General features: G+C 38.5%; 1 protein-coding gene across 1 annotated transcript in view; it reads left to right on the top strand.

Moving 5' to 3' along the window:
- Nucleotides 1-18,242, top strand: part of Rorb (RAR related orphan receptor B) — a 176,372-nt gene that overhangs the window by 130,654 nt on the left and 27,476 nt on the right. Inside the window, exon 4 of the mRNA XM_076843494.1 lies at nucleotides 6,474-6,875. Within this exon, the coding sequence (XP_076699609.1) occupies nucleotides 6,474-6,875 (402 nt within the window). The remainder of the gene's footprint in view (nucleotides 1-6,473; nucleotides 6,876-18,242) is intronic.

Below are 18,242 nucleotides of genomic sequence, written 5' to 3' on the forward strand. Positions count from 1 at the left end.
GCCATTACTTCTGACACTTATTTTCTTGATGTGAATCACTCTAGATTCTGTGCCTATAGTCACATTCTCTCTAGTAAAGTTCAAATTCTCAGCAGATGGATTAAAAAAGTAAGAAACATCCAAGTTTAAAAAAAAATAGTCAGTTGGTATTCACTATCACTTAGTACATTCAGGTTTAATCAGTTATTAGGTTTGTTTTTGTTGTTGTTGTTTTTACCTTTTTTCTAATTCCCAATGAATCTAAACTTGTATTGCACAAAAATATACCTGTAAGACAAATTTATCCCAAAAATATATTAAAAGAATCTGATCTTTAGCCCTTTAATTTCTAAGTTCCTTCTAACATTGCAGAAATTAAATTTTCAAATTTTTCCTATTAACTAATTTTTTGTTATTTATTTTTCTGGGCTCACTAAGCACATAAATTTACTCCTAGGGTAAATTTATAGTACTGTGTATTTCTATAAAATGAAGGCAAATTAAGTGAATAGAGAGGGGTTAAATGTTATTCAGGATTTATTTAGTGAAAAGTCTATGGGTATTTGAGTTGATGAATTTGTACTTCATTTCTCCCATATGGAGGCAGGATATTAATCGATATCTTCTGAAACACCCATTAATAATTGTGCAAAGAGATAAGCCACTGGGTGTATTCATATGTTGTATTTCTTCCTACAATCAAGGAAGTCTGTCTTCTAAAAGCTTGAGTCTTGTGAATCTGGAGAACAGAATCATGAACAAGAGATGGGTATATTTTCCAGGAAGAGTCAGCACTCTCAGAAAATCAGCTCAAAGTCTAGGAGATTGACTGAATCCCATGACATAAAAGACAGGTCCTGGCAGGGTGAGGGTCATTTAGTGGATGGAGCCTCAGTCTGTTCTCAAGGAGAAAAATTTCACTGCAGCACATATACCTCTAGGCAAGTAAAAGCAATATAGAGTCTAAGGATACTGGAGAGTAAGGACATGATCCACTTAATCCTCTGCCCACAGACATACAGGCTCATCTTTAAAATGCCTCCTAAGTATGTCTTATGTCAAACCACTCATAAAGAAAAATATTCAAGGTGGGAGTGGTGGTTGGGAATGCAAAGAGGAAGGGGCTCAAGAAGATGAGAGAGAGAGAGAGAGAGAGAGAGAGAGAGATTCTAAGGATGAATAAAGCTTCCTTACTATGTCATATAGAGGAAGTTGGTCAGAACCTTAATTTTAAAGAGTACCTTACACAAACAAAGAATACCAATATTAGGAGGCTGGCTAGGTTTTCTCTGTTGTTGATAAGTAATGCCCAGTATGTACCTTTAAGGAATTTCCAAAGAAAGCCATGCATAATGGCACACACCTGTGATTCTAGGTACTCTGGAGACTGTGGACAAGGATCGAAAGTTGGAGGCCAGCCTTAGCAACTAGGCAAAACCCTGTCTCAAAATAAAATTGAATTTTTCAAAAAGGAATTCAAAAGCCCTGAAGTTATGGCTGGTTTGCTATGTCTAATCAGAATGAGAGATGGAGTTTCTACTGCCACCAATTGATTTTCCTACCATTTACTGACTAAGCAAATACTTTCAAAGTACTTTAGCAGTAATACCTAAGCCAAGGTACAATGTACTCACAGCTGACTCCTTTCTACAACCCCCTACCATTCCTCAGAGATAAAGTGACATTTTCATTTCAGTCTATGTGTTTGCTCTGTCACTTATGCTGGCTCGGGGAATGTCTCCTTCTTATCTAATCACTGCAAGTACATGGCTATAAGTTGATATCTTAGCATAACAGTTTAACTCACTGGATGTTCATTCTCTCCTGAATTCCCATCATATACTAGTTTATTAGTCATGGCACACTTGAGAGTAGACATCAAACTCAGAAATAACAACTTTGTTCAAATTTACCTTAAACAAAGAATGAAAAGTCAAATCCACTTAAACACATGCACGTGTGTCTGTGTCTATAAAGAGGTGAAAATGGGCGGGTGGCAGGGGTGGACAGCAGGCTATGCCCACAGAACCTTCTCTACCATCTTTGTTCATCTTCCTTTTAGTGACCTTTTACAAAGGAATCTCAGGAAAATGTTTGATATCAGTAGAAAAATATCATCCCTCAAAAAGAAAACACAATACTCACCTTGCAAAGAATCTAGATGATTAAAAAAATTATTATTATTTTTAAAAATCTAGAATGTATCCTCTTAGAAGGTGTGTCTCTATGAAAACATAGAAACTGCCCTGTACAGGTTCAGGCTTCACAGATAAGGCTTCTTCTATCCAGAACTGTACTGTTTCCATTTAAATCATTTAAATTTCGATGAATTAAAATTAAATGAAACTTGACGTTCAGTTCTTCAGTCACACTAGCTGTATTTCGAGTCCTTAAGAGTTGCATGTGACTTATGGCTGGCTGCCACACAAGAGAACCCTCCATCTCTAGAAGCTCTTCTGGAGAAAAAGTAGGAAATAAAAGAGAGGATTTTAAACTGAATAGAGTTAGGTGCATTGAATCAGACTAGAGCACTAAAAAAGGGGAGCAAATCTGTAAAATTGAAAAGAATTAAATTAAGATCCATTTATTTGGTAAACAGCAATATGTAAACATAGAAATGCTTGAACCAACAATAGTAAGATATAATCATTTTCAGAATGACTATAGAAAGGCATAGATATTCATTGTATAAGTGAGTTTTCTTGAAACCAAATGTACATGTCTTGATGTCATGAAGTATTAAGCAGAAATCTTCAAGGAATAAATGACTCTATTTTTCCATTATTCTGAAAATTTCCATTCCACTTAGAATCCTGTAATACAAACAAAAATGAAGTGATTTCTGATACTTATGAATAAAATTATTCCTTGCTAGTGTGAAGTACAAAGGAGTATTAACAGGTACCATGAGCAAATACCATCATTACTGAGTATTTATAAAGTACTTGTAACACATACATAATTGTGCAAGTTTCCTTAAGAGTTAGCAGTTTAACAAGAGGATGCCTCTATGCTCAAGTGAATGTCATTAACAAAACAATTCAAGTCTGAGGGGGCAAACTCTTAAAACATGTGCCTTCTGTCGATGGGTAGGGATAAGAAGACTGTCAATACTTGAAAATATTGTAGTAATATAGCCTTTGTTAAAATAGGTTGATGAATACACCACGTGTACTTACACATAGTGACTAGGGATAATTTATAGGTCAGAAGAGTTCAGTAGGTTTATTTTTGGGCATATACTGTAATTTTTCCCCAAATATGTCGACAATTTTATTGCAGGGAGGAACACAAACCTGAAACACTGGCTTATCATTTTTCTGAAATGAATGGAAAATTTGTTCTAGAATAGTATTACAGTGGTTATCAATGAAGTCCTTGATTTAGGATAAAGACTGATAATCCTGAAAAGAAGTGGAGCTTTAAGCTGTTTCTTTCTAAATATTTTAGTTGCTCGGTGGCCTAAGAAGTTGATCTCTCTTAGAAAAGAGCCTTTCTCTGCTGCATTTTGAGATGTTCAACCGAGCAGAGCTCTTGTCAGCATACTTTTTTGACATTGTTAACTTTAATGATGAGGACTCTGGTTGAAAGTACAATTCTGCTTGTGCCAGCTGCAGGTCAGGTCTGCAACTCTGCTGACCATAGCTGGCCTTGCCTGAGACGACTGAGGAGGCCACCTCAGCTTCACGTATCTCATTCTTCAGCAGGTTAGCTCAGGCATGTCCTTCCAAGCTGAGGGCCAATTTCACACAAGCCCTTTTCAAGCCTCTGTCTGTCTCACATTTGTCAATCTCCCATTAGCCTAGAGCAGGTCAGTGGCCAGGAGTCAAGGGGTGGGTAGCAGGCCTGCACAGAATGAAAGGGCTCTGCAAATAGACACAGAGAAGGGCATGGAAGGGAACAGGTGAGAAGAACTGACGATATTAAGGCAATCCATTCACCATACATTTCATCTAAATGTAGAGCATATAGAAATCTAAAGCCAGGATTAAAAGGAAATTGATTTTTAAAGAGACTACCTTTCTACTTCCATATTAGACGAGTTTCTCATTGACAATTTCTAATTCTTATAAATTTTAAATAAATAAATACAAAACTATTCTACTAAAATGAGTCAGGAAATAAATCTCCCCTGAACAAAACAAAAAATGTAATCCATAGGAATAGAAGCCGTGCTTATATTCACCTCTTTAACTGCAACAAACAGCCGTTCTGAATTTAAATAAATGCAAAAGGACAGAAGAAGAGCAAATAAACAAGCATGTCCATTATTTTCTTTTTCAATCAATATTTATTATTGTTTAGTTATTCCTTATACAAAAAATATATATATATATATATATAAGAGAAAGGTTTCCCTAAAAGTTATTGTAGAATTCTGTCCGTAAACAAACTGGAAATATCACTGCAATTAGTAAGCAAATAAATGTGTCTCTAAGAAACAGAATCTAATAAAGGCAGCATCTCTACAAACTAAGTTAAACACAATGATCTAAATGATTCAAGACCCTATAAAAGCAACACTGAGATGGAGAGATTGATGGCGATTAATCATCTTGCTTGTCTTCATTCAGAAAAATTACTGGATAATTACCACTTCATTTTCCTACTTAGGCAACATCAGAAAGCCAGAATGTAGGGCTATTTAGTAAGACTGAGAAGAAATAGGAAGACTTTGGGCCCAGCCCTCACATGCACAGTCCAGGAGGCGAGGAGGAAAACATGGCTCCTCGACCTGGAAGTAGATGGGCCACCTCTGTTTACTTCCTGTCAATCAGAACTTAATCACATAGCCATGCCTCTCAGGGAGGGGAGCTAGGGAGTATGGTGTTCATTCTCAACAGTCCATGCTCAGATAAAAGTTGGTAGCTCTATGCCATTGCAGTGGGAGGAGAAAATCAATTTTGGTGGAATATTGGGGGAAGTGAATGGCAAGTCTCTCACAGCAGGAACCTCCTGAGTGGGTCCTCTGAGCTAGAGAGTTCTCAAACATTTCACCCTTTCGTTATTCATGGAAGAGCAACAACTCTGAGGACGGAATCCAGGAACTGAACCCTCCACTTCCTTCTTTTTACATTCTTGGAACTTCCACCACTAACAAGTAGTAGGAACACTGTCACCAAAGAAAAGAAAATGGAAAATCAGAGGGGAGCCTCTGCACTTGTCATATTTCCTGCCACCAATGTGAGCTGAAAAGTGCTTGATGATCACAATGGGCAGTCCTGAGCCCTGAATATGCTGGTAACAGGATGTTTACATGCTAAAAAGGAAGTCAACAAAAGTCAAAGTGAGGAAAAATGTCAATATCCGCAGCAGTTCAGAAGGCTTAGCTCCACGAGTTAAGAAACACATTGAAATGGAGTCACTTTATATTACTGGTGACCACAGCCTTTTCTCCTTTTTCCTCAAAATGGCTGAGAATTTCACTGGCAGAAACAGGCAAAATAAAAGTTGGGACTGGTACAATGAGGAAAGGTAGTCACTGTTGGCTCACTTGCTAGGCATTGGATGCACAAAATTGCTGTTTTCCAATATTTTTATCATTTGATCCCTAGATTCATCTGGAGATAAATGATGGAGTTTACTTTAAATGTGTTTGTCACCCTGCCCCACATCCTTGGTCTTATCCAACACACTAATTACACAATAGATCCAATAGTAACATGATAAGGTCCTTTCCAACAACCCAGTAATCCTAATGCTTAAGGAAGGAAGTTAGTAATGAGTCTTGTAGACATTTTAATAGCAGGTATAATTTGGTATTGGGGGGGTAGGGGTAGGTATTGAGGAGTCTCTTGTTTGTTTTGTTTTGGTTTTTGTATAAGTGAAAAAGAAGCAAATGTACCTTCCAACTTCATGGCAACAAAAAACGTATAAATTTGTTTCATTTCTTCCAATCTTAGTGCTATAGTTTGGATCCTTAATATTCTCCAGAGGCCCATGTGATAAAGGCTTGATCCCCAGCTTAGTGCTATTGGGAGGTAGTGGAAACCTTCAGAGGAGGGAGGTCTCAGGTTATTGGAGGTGTGCTCCCAAAGGGAATAATGGGTCACAGGCCTCTTCCTCTGCTTCCCTTTTGCTTTCCTGCCATGAGGAGAATGGCTTGCTCTGCTACACACTACCCCCCCCCATAATGTGCTGCCTCACCACAGGCCCCAAAACAATGGGTTTACATAATATGGCCCAAATCTTCCAAATCATAAGCCAAACCAAACCTTTTCTCTTTATAAGTTGAGTATCTTAGGTATTTGTCACAGTGCTGGAAAGCTGACTAACACATTCAGATTTAGTTCTCATTGTGACCTAAACCAGTATAGGCCTGCCCCAAACAGGACCTTTCACCAATCATAAAGTGTAAATGAATGGATGCTTAGGTTATGGTGCTAGGAATTTGTCTATTTGACATTGAAAGGACAGCCATCATGATTCTTAGACTTGAAGTAGTTCAGAGTGATAACCACAGGTGCTGTTTTGTGCTTTTCTCTCCGACCCAGCTGTGAAGTTCGGGAGGATGTCCAAGAAGCAGAGGGACAGCCTGTATGCTGAGGTGCAGAAGCACCAGCAGCGGCTGCAGGAGCAGCGGCAGCAGCAGAGTGGGGAGGCGGAAGCCCTTGCCAGGGTGTATAGCAGCAGCATCAGCAACGGCCTGAGCAACCTGAGCAATGAGACCAGCGGCACTTACGCCAACGGGCATGTCATCGACCTGCCCAAGTCTGAAGGTTACTACAGCGTAGACTCCGGTCAGCCATCCCCCGATCAATCAGGACTTGACATGACTGGAATCAAACAGATAAAGCAAGAACCTATCTATGACCTCACATCCGTACCCAACTTGTTTACCTATAGCTCTTTCAACAACGGGCAGTTAGCACCAGGGATAACGATGACAGAAATCGGTGAGTAGGAGTCTCCTCCAAGTTTCACTTTTGCAAGTTCTGCTTTGAAGTCACCTTGGTCCTATCTAAATAGGGTCATTTTCTTAGATGTAAACTGAATGATTTGCCCTCGTGGCTTCTACGGAGAAAGTAAAGTGACCTTGAAACACATTCTAATAAATTGTCATTGTTCCCTTGCCCTCATAAAAGTTTATTTTGAGCAAAGGAAAAAAGAAAAAAAAATTATAAATAGAAAGATGCTATCTATAAAGAAAGAACAGATGCTATCTGTTTGAATTCGGGTTCTCAGTGATGAAAAAAAAAAATGTTATTGGTATAAACAGAGAAGTTTTAGCATGGATCCAAAACAATGCTCTCCAAAGCCATATAGCCCTAAGGGATGTAGAGGCAATGCGGAATGACCGAATGAACAGGGGTCCACTCTCCCTCTTAAGATAGTTGGGGACAACCTTGAGCAATCGGTCTTCTTTTTCCCCCTTTGTAAAGACTGGGGGTAGACAAAAAGACTGCTAAGATTCTCATAAATCTGAATTCATGAATTCCATATGGGATTCTTAATGACAGCTAGGAAGAGTGTGGTCTGGAATGTTACAGAATATGAGTGACAAATGAGCTCATCACAGGCGGGCCCCATAGCATCAGCAACCTGATCCATTGGGGGCAACTATGCCTTTCAGTTCCCAGGGAGTGATCCTGCAGAAACCCCGTCCGTCCGAGGCAAGCTCACTTCCGACCTGTTGCCACTCTGCTTCACCCTGTTAAGCTCAAGAGTCCATTGATTGTTTAACTGGTTAATCTCATTAACTAGCTGCCATAAAAATATTGACATGGAATTAACACATGGCCCTCCTGGGTACCAGAGTCACACTTTCCTAGCAGATTAGGAGAGTGAAACCAACAATGGCCATTCTAGGCTCCAAGGTTGTCATTTACTGAACTGGGAGAAGCAACATAGGGCTCCAGAACTTTTGAGTCTCCTCCCTTCCCACCTAAGAGGTGGCAGAGCAGAGGGTCTACCAACCAGGCTCCCTGAGTTCAAATCCTGTCTCTGTGGCTTATGACTTAAACTAGAACAAGCACTTCAATCCCAGTTCACCCATCTCTAAAAGGGAAAAAGCATTAGTTCATAGTTTCTGGGGACGTCGTGAGAATTACAACACTTGGCAAGTGTTCGAAAGCTCTTAGAAATTTTATTATTTATATGCCATTATTTATTCATTATTATTATTACTTATATCCCATGTGCTCAGTCACCTTCAAATGAGTGCATAAAGCCCACAGGAGCTTTAAATTAAGTTGTTGTGAATGCATAGTGAGATCCATGGTCATATTCTTGGCTAGCTGTGCCATCTGGTTGAAGGATGGAGCCATGTGACACAAGTTATAAACCTGAAATGTTGTTTCTCCCTTTCAGCAGCTCAGAGCATGACAGTGAGTACAGCTGTTGACAGAGCACAACTGAGACAGGAAGCCAAACATCAACTGCAATAGCAAAGTTTCTCGATTTTCTCATTATCCTTAACTTATACTGTATCACAGGCACTTCTCAAATATTTAATTCTCACAAACATCTGAAGAGATAAGTAAAAATGTTGTTCCCACTTTACTGTGGAAATAGAGGCTTACAGTTGTCTTGTGAGTTCCCAGGGTCCTACTATTACTCTCTGTGATACAGCCAGGGTAGCCAGTGTCCACCCCAGGCAGTCTGAAGCCAGGGTCCTCATATTCATCCATTAACCTGCTGCTTACTAGGGGTTTAATGTGCACAATCTGTATTGTCAACTGAAAGGGTCAGTCTTTTTAAATTAATAATTTTTTGTTGTTGTTGTTATTTTCTTTTTTACATGCTGTTCCGAAAGGGCTTATAAAAAAGAAAATAACAAAGTCACCACTTTTTATACTATTACTTAATATGTAAGTCCTTGAGTCTATCATTGGCTTGGAACATGTTTAAATTCTAAAGAAACAAAAACTCACAATTGTTAGGCAATCTTTCTGCATAGACATGGACACACAGAATTAACTAGAATATATTCCCCTTGATCATTTCAACATATCATTAGTTTTTACAGATCTCTGAATATGCTCTAAATTTTGGAGGCATCTTTCATCAGACTTTAAGGGGTGCATTTAGGTTGTCCTGGGAGTGCTTTCAGATTCAGCAGACAGGTCCTAAGTCTAAATATTGACTTGGTTCACATTTTATTAAAACAGCAATGCCACCTAGTGGACACAAACCCATGCTATGCGTATTTAATCTAGGTACCTATGACAAGCCGCAACTGTGATGCAATATTTCCTAAACAAAATATTGCCACTCATTTCACTAACTCACTAAGTCCATAATAGTACCATCATGCAGGGAGGCATCATTAGTTTATTGTGGTAATTAAGAACTCTGGCTCTGGAGTTACACTGCCAGAGTTCAAAACCTGTTTATGCCTCTTCCGTTGGGCAATTTGCTTAATCTTCCTGTAAACCTGGGCCAGCAGTAGTCCTTGGGAAGGGGAGTTTAAATGAGCTAATATTCATGACTCTTTAGGATAGCATCTGTTATACCTGTAATAAAATAATTGATATTATAATTACTAAGATCACTGGTTATATCAGGAAATATAATGATCTTTTACTGAGCACCAATTCTGCTAAGCAAAGTCCTATATTTAATTCTTATGTCAATCTTAGTATGCCTACTCATTAGTCTACTCATTTTACAGATGTAAAATTAGGCTCGGGAGTTACATAACTTGGTAAAAACAAAGAACACATGTCTAGTAATATCCAAACCCATTCTTTTAACCATTGTAGTATATTTCCTCTCATCATAAAAAGGAAACTAATTGGCTAATTGGCATTCCCACAGCAAAACATGCTTAATATTTGCTGTGTACCTGAAGTCCTTCGAGGTGGAAGGAATTGGAGCTTACTGAGTCTGCCTGGTGACATTTTGACTCAATTTGATTAGTAAATATCTAAGCCATGCTGGTTAGTAGCAAGCTGTCATAGAAAGAACCCTGTGCAGAGAAAACAGGAAATCTGATTTTTAGCCACATTCTGACTGGGTGAATGTGAGGTTGTATCACACCAAAGAATTGTTTAACATTGTTCTTGGTAACTAGAAGTCCTGATCTACTTCTTCTGGTTTTGGAAAGAATGATGAAATCTGTACAACTAGGTCATTATTTTAAAATTGAGTCATCTACAAAACAGATCTTTAAAAAAAAACAGTGTATGCAGATCAGGGTATGCAGAATAAGGTATTACAGTTTTGAAATTTTAATAAAAGTACATTAATAAACTATAACACAATTACATAAGCAACTACATTCAAATCCCAAGATGTCAGTTACATGAATGTTATCAGAGTCAGGAATATCTGCCAAGAAAACAACTTCTTTTACTCCAAGGGCACCGAAGGAATTCAAACTTCCTAGGTTACTGACCCCAGCAATTACACTGCATATATAAAAGGAAATAAAGAAAAGTTTTCTGTGTCCTTTAGTCATCTTGAGCTTTAATCAGCATGTCAGGTCAGCAGTGAAGAAACCACCTCATTGTCCAGATGAAGAAACTAAGGGTCAGAAATAGTGAGAGACTGTCCTTGGGCACAGAATTAGCTGCGTGCTAAAGTTCATTCTAACTGAAACCATCCCACTACCCTAGACTGCCAGGCATTCTTTCAAAACCTTATTTTTGAAATGTGCCACACACTCAACCCAAGCAGAACATGGTTTCTGCTCTCACCATCTGAGAAATGCACAGGAAAATAAGTAATTACAATTCAGAGTGTCATAGGTCATGAGTCCTGGGGAGTCCTGGGCAGTCCTGGGCAGTCCTGGGCATCCTGGGATTGCATCCTTCTGGAGATGAGAGAGTTGGCTCGGGAGAGTTGGTGGGAGTCAGTTACTCTGAGCCACCTCTCTCATGAGTAAAGTTTCATTCCTGAAATTTTGAGAATAGAAAGCAAAACATAGGTAAGAGAAAAGAAATGACATGAAACATTCCGGAAATTAGACACCTGGGTGTTCCAAAATCCCAAAGGAGAAAGAAACCGTGAAATAAGAGGACAGACATCAGCTGTCAATTAATATTTAGTCAGCAGTGTTAATCGGGCTCAGCTGGAAATTTTCTTCAAGCTCTCCTATGCATGTGTTGTATGTTTTGAGAATAAAAGGAGTTTGCAGTGCTTGGTGATAGAGGAAGTTAGTTAAAGAAGACTCAGCAAACAAGCAGACAAAGAAGGTGGAACCTCTTTTCTTGCTTGCTTTCCTCCATTAAAGCTCTTGAGATGGTTTGTGGGATTCTGCAGGTCTAATACTCTTAATGAAAGCTCATTTAAGCTGAGATGTGATTGACAATGTATCTAGAGATACCAGACAGCAAGACTATTCGAACTGCCAAACAACATCCTTTAAAGAAGACAAAATATCCATCAAATTTCTTGTAATGCTAGGGGATAAGTTGCCTTTTACACATACCACCTGAGTTTGGTGTTCTGTCGAATAATTTTCTCTCCATATAAAGACAATGGAAGGTAAATTCATTGGTCTCCTCCTATACAATCTTAAACCCAGATATTTTCATATGCCTTTGTGTTCAAACTTTTCCTGGAGTTTGAAATTTTAAGTATCAAAAATAAAAATAAAAACCTCATTTTAAATGCACGTATTGTGAAAGCTAAGGATTACTAGTTAGAGGAGATTACAAAAAGGCCAAAAAGTGATGTAGTCCCTGAAATATATTATTTCATTCTGTCAGGGCCACAGAAAAACACATAAGATATTACCAGTAGTGTTTATTTGGCACACTTCTATAGAAGTTAGATTGTGATAGTTGTGATTGCTGCTTATTAAGAACCCCAAGCAACTGCTATAGTCTTAAAGGAACACTTTTAATGATATGCATTTTTACAAGTAAATATTTTATAGCTGCTTAAAAATATTATACATAGTTAACTATCCATGCATAAATGGTAGAGAGAAGTTGACTTTCGCAATGTATTTTATATGTCCTTTCATTGCACCTGGAACAAGTAGGCATTGAAACAAGTAAGAGGAGACTAAATTAGTCAGAAGAGAATCATTCAAAATAGTGTAAGGAAAGGAAAATTCAGCATCCGGTTTTTCCTTTCATGCCTTGAGGGAGAATACCTTATGACCTTCCATTGTTCTCCAAGCCCCCACCCCACCCCCACCCTTACACACCCTTTGCAGGCAGGTTAGGCAGGGTACACTGAAAACGGGAGCCCAAGTTCCACAAGCTACCTGCATAAGCTTACTCAAAACTAGTTCAGCCTTTTCAGGCTTGGTCTCATCATCTGAAAACTAAAACAGTTGCACTAAATGATTTTGAAGCATTGCAGTTTTCTCATCTCCCAAAGATCCTTGGTCATGTAAATAGATATTCCCCTTTGTTATGGTCACTTTACAAGAAGCCTACAGTGGTAGTAGGAAGGAGGGGACTTGTAGGCTGAGCAACTTGCCCATGGCATATATAGCAAGCCTCTCTTCCAAGGAGTCAGAAAACACTCAGGGCTTTTTCGATGGGTGAAATGACCCTGCCAGTCCCAGAGTTACTAACGACTACCAAATCTCTTCTTTCCATCTACCCTCCTAGGCAAAATAAAAGGGGAAAGATGGCATTAAAATGGAAATCAAGAACAACCAGGAGCAGCTTAAGGACAGGGTGGTAACCAGGTGAAATTTTAACACCACCGTGTTCTTTATCAACCACAGAACATCTCCCAAAGGCTGCTTTGTTCCAGAATCCTGTTTTCTATCTCTAAAAGGAACTCCCTGAGTGCGTGGGCTGGCTTGATCAACCCAGTTTGCTGCAACCCCTTTGATCTCTACCATGATTACAACTCTGACACTTACCAGTGCATAGCCATGAATCGCTCTAGAGGGGACCCATGACAAAGGCTCTGCATTTCTTCTTGGGGGTCATTCACATCCAAATCTTTCTAGGTATCTTTTAATAAGCTCCCAAAGGTGATCTAAAACCACCCAGTAACATGCTCACAGTGGGTCTCCTGGCATGCTCAGTGCATTGACTTCCCATGATTGGAGTAAGTGGTATAACATATACAAATCATGCTGTGACCAGCAAGGCTACAAATAAATGCAAAGATCATTGACACCGCATGCAGTATACACATATATGCTCAATTCAAGTTCTTATAAGCATACATCTCTATTTACAGTACGTAAGTACGTGCTAGTCACTAGGTGCTCGTATCTCTGCTAATGCAGCTTTCCTAATGTGCTAGCATTTACTAGATTAGGTAAATCTTCTGAAACACCTTTTCTATTTTGGGTTGAAATTGTGCAAAATTGGTCTTCCTCAGGGCACTTTCCCTGGAGTTACTAGTTTGGGATTAATTTTTGACTCCGGATTCAGAACTTCATAAGAAGATTCTAAAATCTAACAGTCCAAAAAAAAAAAAGTTATTGAGAAGCTATTGGAAAACCAATTCCATTTTATACCCTCAATTTCAAAAGCCATAGTAGATACGAAATATTCTGCAATAAGGAAAAGGAAAGGCACTTTCAGGAGGTGCTGCCTGTGGTTTGCAAATGGAGGGAATATTGGTACTTATAAGTGGCCTTCAAAACAGCCCCTATTAACAGTTTCCCCGTGGAATCGCATTTCAAAATGTTATACTGAAAGCAAGTTGTGTTTTTAAGGCATTGCAAGCTTTAACATTGGCTAGGAGCTCTGAATTGCTTTGCCACTGGTTGGGGTGGGTATGTACTGCTTTGGCTACATTTTCAAGCACCTGATTTTAGAAGAGCTGGTTAGGGTTAAAATACCAGATGGACCATGGAACACAGTGAAGCCAACTGATCAGTGGGTTAACAGAAGTCAATGCACTCTGGCCTCATTCACATGGTAGAGAGAAAGCCTGCATAGGAGAGCTTGAAGAACTAAAGCCTGTGCAGGTTAGGAGAGAAAGCCTGTGCAGGTTAGGAGAGAAAGCCTATGATGTTTGCAAATTTAAGAACCTGTTGGAAAAGTTCCCCAATGAAAGGTCTTTTTTCTTTTCTTTTATTTGATTTATTTCTAGATGTAAGCTTTCTTTTGACAATAATACCTCAATACTAAAGAGAATAAATTTACTATTTGAGCCATATTTATGAGGCTTACTGGGGAACTGCTATTTTTCATAAAGGTTTGTTCTGGAGTGATTTGGTTTGGACTATTTACAAAATGCTTCTTTTAAAACATTAGTCAATTAAATGCATTATTTAAGCACTCAAGTTTTCGGCTATGTGTTGGAAATATAAAAATGGCCTCCAAAGATTACTCCTAAATTATTTCTTCCTAAAGGTCAGAAATACATTGACTAAACTTCTGAAAGGGTTGTGAGATGGGGGAGAGATTGCTTCTGTTTAAATTAACAATCAATCCCTATGTCAACAAAATTCACATAGTAAAAATCAATCCTAATGATGGCCCTGAGCAACTTTTATAATTAGGTTTCATTATCTGTGACCCACGCGTCCTTTGGGCAGTATACGGAGGTGCAGTTTTAAAAGGAGAGTAAGCAACATTTTTTAATGGGCTCTAGATTGTATCATTTTTGTTTGTACTATCTAAGACTCTTCAAGTGCTTTTAAGACTAAGCTGTGCATTCACCCTCTGTAACCCTGTAAGTCTTCTCCCATATGAGTCCAAACAAAAAAAGATTCCCACGTAGCCGCTCAGACGCTCTTGCTTTCTTGCTTGGAAAACATCGCTGCTGCCAAAATCCTTCTGTGGATGGAGAATCAAACCCAAAGAAACCAAGACTTTTAAAGGTTAAGTGACTGTCCCAGAGGCACAAACTAAATGTCTGAAAGGGGCCTTGTGCGTTTCCCCCATCTTACCAAAAAGCTCCCTCAGAACTCATCTATTCCAGGACACTTAAATGCATTAATCTTCCCTGATTGCTCTGCAAAGGCGGTCTTTTACTAAGAAAGTTAACTTTGAAATGTAGTGTTTTCATAATAGATTCTTTCCCAATTTTGTCAACTAGTTTCAAAAAAGGAAACTCTAATTTCCCAAAAATTAGACATGCACTATTGCAACAAAACACTTGTGATCCAAAACAGCTTTCTGTTATTCAATAATAAAGAAGGCATCCTCTTAGTTAATTTGTTTTTGCTGCTTGTGATTTTTTTTTTTTTTACCCTTTTGGATATACAGGGCTTAATCAGATTCTTTCAGTTCTTCTTCTTCAGTTCTTCTTTCTGCTTAATTTCCTGCTTTTTTTCCCTGCTATTAAAATGTTATCTTACACAAGTTTCCTGAATTTGAGAACATTTTAACCTATTATTATTATTTCTTGCATTAATTATTATTTTAATCTATTATTATTTCTTGCATTAATCTGATTATTTAAATTATTTTCCTCTAATACATATTTAATTCAATTGTGTATTATCACATTTCAGCATTTTTTAAGTTAAAAATATTATCTTATATCTTGATAAATTTTTTTTTCTGAAAAATGCTTAAGAAGATTTCAATCATGCCATTCTCTGATATGAGTTGACAACATAAATTTCATAAAAAGGAAACTGAAAGCTATTCTGATTCATTAGAGAAAGAGAGTAATGAGTGTTTGAACCAGCCAGGCGCAGTGGTGAATACCTATAATCCCAAGAACTCAGGAACTGAGGCAAGAGAATTTCAAGTTTGAGGCTAACCTCAGCAACTTAATGAGCTCCTATCTCAAAATAAAAATGAAGAGGTCTGCAGACGTAGCTCAGTGATAAAACACCCCTGGGTTCAATCCCCACTTCCAAAATGAAAGAAAATGAGTGGGTGGACCATGAACTGAGTCAACAAGTAAGGAACCAGTTACTGATGCCTCCACCCATTCATACTGGAAAGAATTTTTAAAACATAAATATTAAATCTACTATTTTCTTTGGAGTTTAATAGCTCGTTATATATCCTGTGTTAAGTTTAAATGTTATTGTTGGTTTTATTGTGAAAACACAATTCTATTTATGCAAAAAGTAAAAATCAGAGAGGTCTTTAAATAACATTGTCTTCTCTGACATTGTCATCTATAATACACATACACCTACTAATTTGTCCCACTTAATGACAGAAAACTTATAAAACTGGTGTCCAAGCAAAATGTGTGCATTTGGTTAATGTTTCCCTTTTAGCCAATTGTCTTAATATATCACAGTTACCGACTCAGAGTGGGGATTCTGAGGAATCTTGATATTAGGAAAACCTAACGCAGGCACTTAAAACATGCCTTGAGCAAGTCCATAGAGATATCCTGGCATTAATTCAAAGTGAATCCCCTCAGAATTCTACATTCACACTAGTAGTATAAACTAAACAGAGAATTCAGTGGTTCTGTAGATCCTTAAGGCAAGTGACAAATTAAAAATTCATTAACCATTTGGATTGAGGCTGAGATATAGTATTTTAGGAAGAATATTTCCAAGCTTTAAAAAAAAATCCCTCGTGGAGAAAAATGAATAGAGGGCATAGTTCACCAAGAAGAAACCATCCATCTTTGCTTGGGGGGCGGGGAGGAAGAAGGTGAGGTGAGAATTAGGAAGTTCAGATGCAACACCCCTTGCACTATGTATAGCTTTGAATCTCAGCTTTCTCGCCTTGGTGCAGTTGGGCCGCGGGTGCTCTTGGTAATAACACTGAAAGCAGCAGTTTTAAAGATATACTTAACTTTCCCCACTCGCAGGATGTGGGATTCTAATGAAACCACCCGTGTCTGGGACACTGTAGCCTTTGGAGCGCGCGCCATTTGCTAAAATGTCTAGTGAGAGCTAAAATAAGCCCCTTTGGTGGAAAAAAACCCGCTGAGTGGTTGAAATCAGAGCTGCAGAAGGTCACTTGCTATTTTAGTAGCTGCAAGCTGGTCCTCATTTTATAGCATCACAGTTATAAACAAGAAATTGTCACCTTGCTTGTCAGTTTACTCCTTTCTCACTGAAATAAGCAGAGGTAGCCGGCTTTCTACATCCCATTTAAGTAATTAGATAACTTGTTTCCCAACTTTGGTTTATTATTGGATCAATATGCAAGAAAAACTGTTTTCTGTGCAGTTCTCTCAACAGTACTTCAAAATATTTTTCTTACATTTTTTACATCGTCTGATATGATTGACCTTTAAAATTCCACTGAGCTACGTCAACTTTGCCACGTATATCTATCAACCATGCTGTAAATGCCTTAAAGAGAGACTTCCTTCTAGGATTATTTAGAGAGAGTCAATCTGGAAGTGGAGGAAGGAGGGTATCTCCAGCCCCAGGGTTCTGTAATTATTGCACACACCACTGAGAATTACCACCAATTTTATTCCATTTCTCTCTTCAAAAAATTAATTTCCCTCTTCTTATTGCCCACATCATAAGTGGAATTAAGATTACCCTTAAGAATTTTAAGGAAGTGTGACAATTTTCACAACATGGTTTTACTTTTTTTTTTTTTTCATCAAAATGATAGAGAAGTACTTAGGTCAATTTGTTTAAAGCTATTCTCAGTTATTTCATTTCATTTGAATCTCACATTGTCATCTTTCATCCCCAAAAGTTAGTTGATATATGAAGTTCCAGATTATATTACTTGAATGTAAATCTTGGGTTTCAACAAGGCTTACCCCCAAGACAAGATAGAACCAAAAGACAGACAAAACAGTTATGGCGGGGGGTGGGTAGTTTTATATGTTTACCCATATGGGTCCACAGAAGGGAAATGGGGAGGGGAGGGAGGGAGAGAACGAGACCAAGTTATTTTTCATGAAACTACTACATAGAAAACAAGGAATACAGACTTGGTGTGTACCTGTGATGCCACCCAGCTTTCCCTTTCCTACATCAATACTGACATTGTTCCTCCCCATGGCTGAAAATAAAGAAGTGGACTGAGCATATGAAATTCTTTTTCTCCTTCCTCATCCTTTATGAAGTATCAAAGCAGCTCTTGCCCTCTTAGTGATCTGGACAAACCTTTGTGTAACTAAACGTGTACAGAATCTTTACTGAGGCGATTTAGTGGTTCTCACTCCAGGTTCCCTTCCACGTCCACTTAAGAAATTACCAGCCTCATCCCTGATCTCAGGTGGGCCAGAGTGTAGTAGTGTCCATGCACATCACCTCTAGAGGTGAGAGAATTTCTCATGATTTCATTTTCTCCCCCATATTCCTGTTGGACTCATTATCCCAGCCCAGAGCATGCCAGCTCCTTACTCAACACGTATTGTCTGCAGCCCAAGCAGTGAACAAATCCAACAAAAACTCAGCTCTGAGAAATAGCTGCAATCCAAGTCAGGGCAACAGATGAAGGGTGTGCGGTTGCCCCAGTAGATTCCATCTCTTCTGCTCTTTTGCCTCAGTCTCT

This window comes from Callospermophilus lateralis, chromosome 2, assembly GCF_048772815.1.
Source record: "Callospermophilus lateralis isolate mCalLat2 chromosome 2, mCalLat2.hap1, whole genome shotgun sequence".
NCBI classification, from domain to species: domain Eukaryota; kingdom Metazoa; phylum Chordata; class Mammalia; order Rodentia; family Sciuridae; genus Callospermophilus; species Callospermophilus lateralis.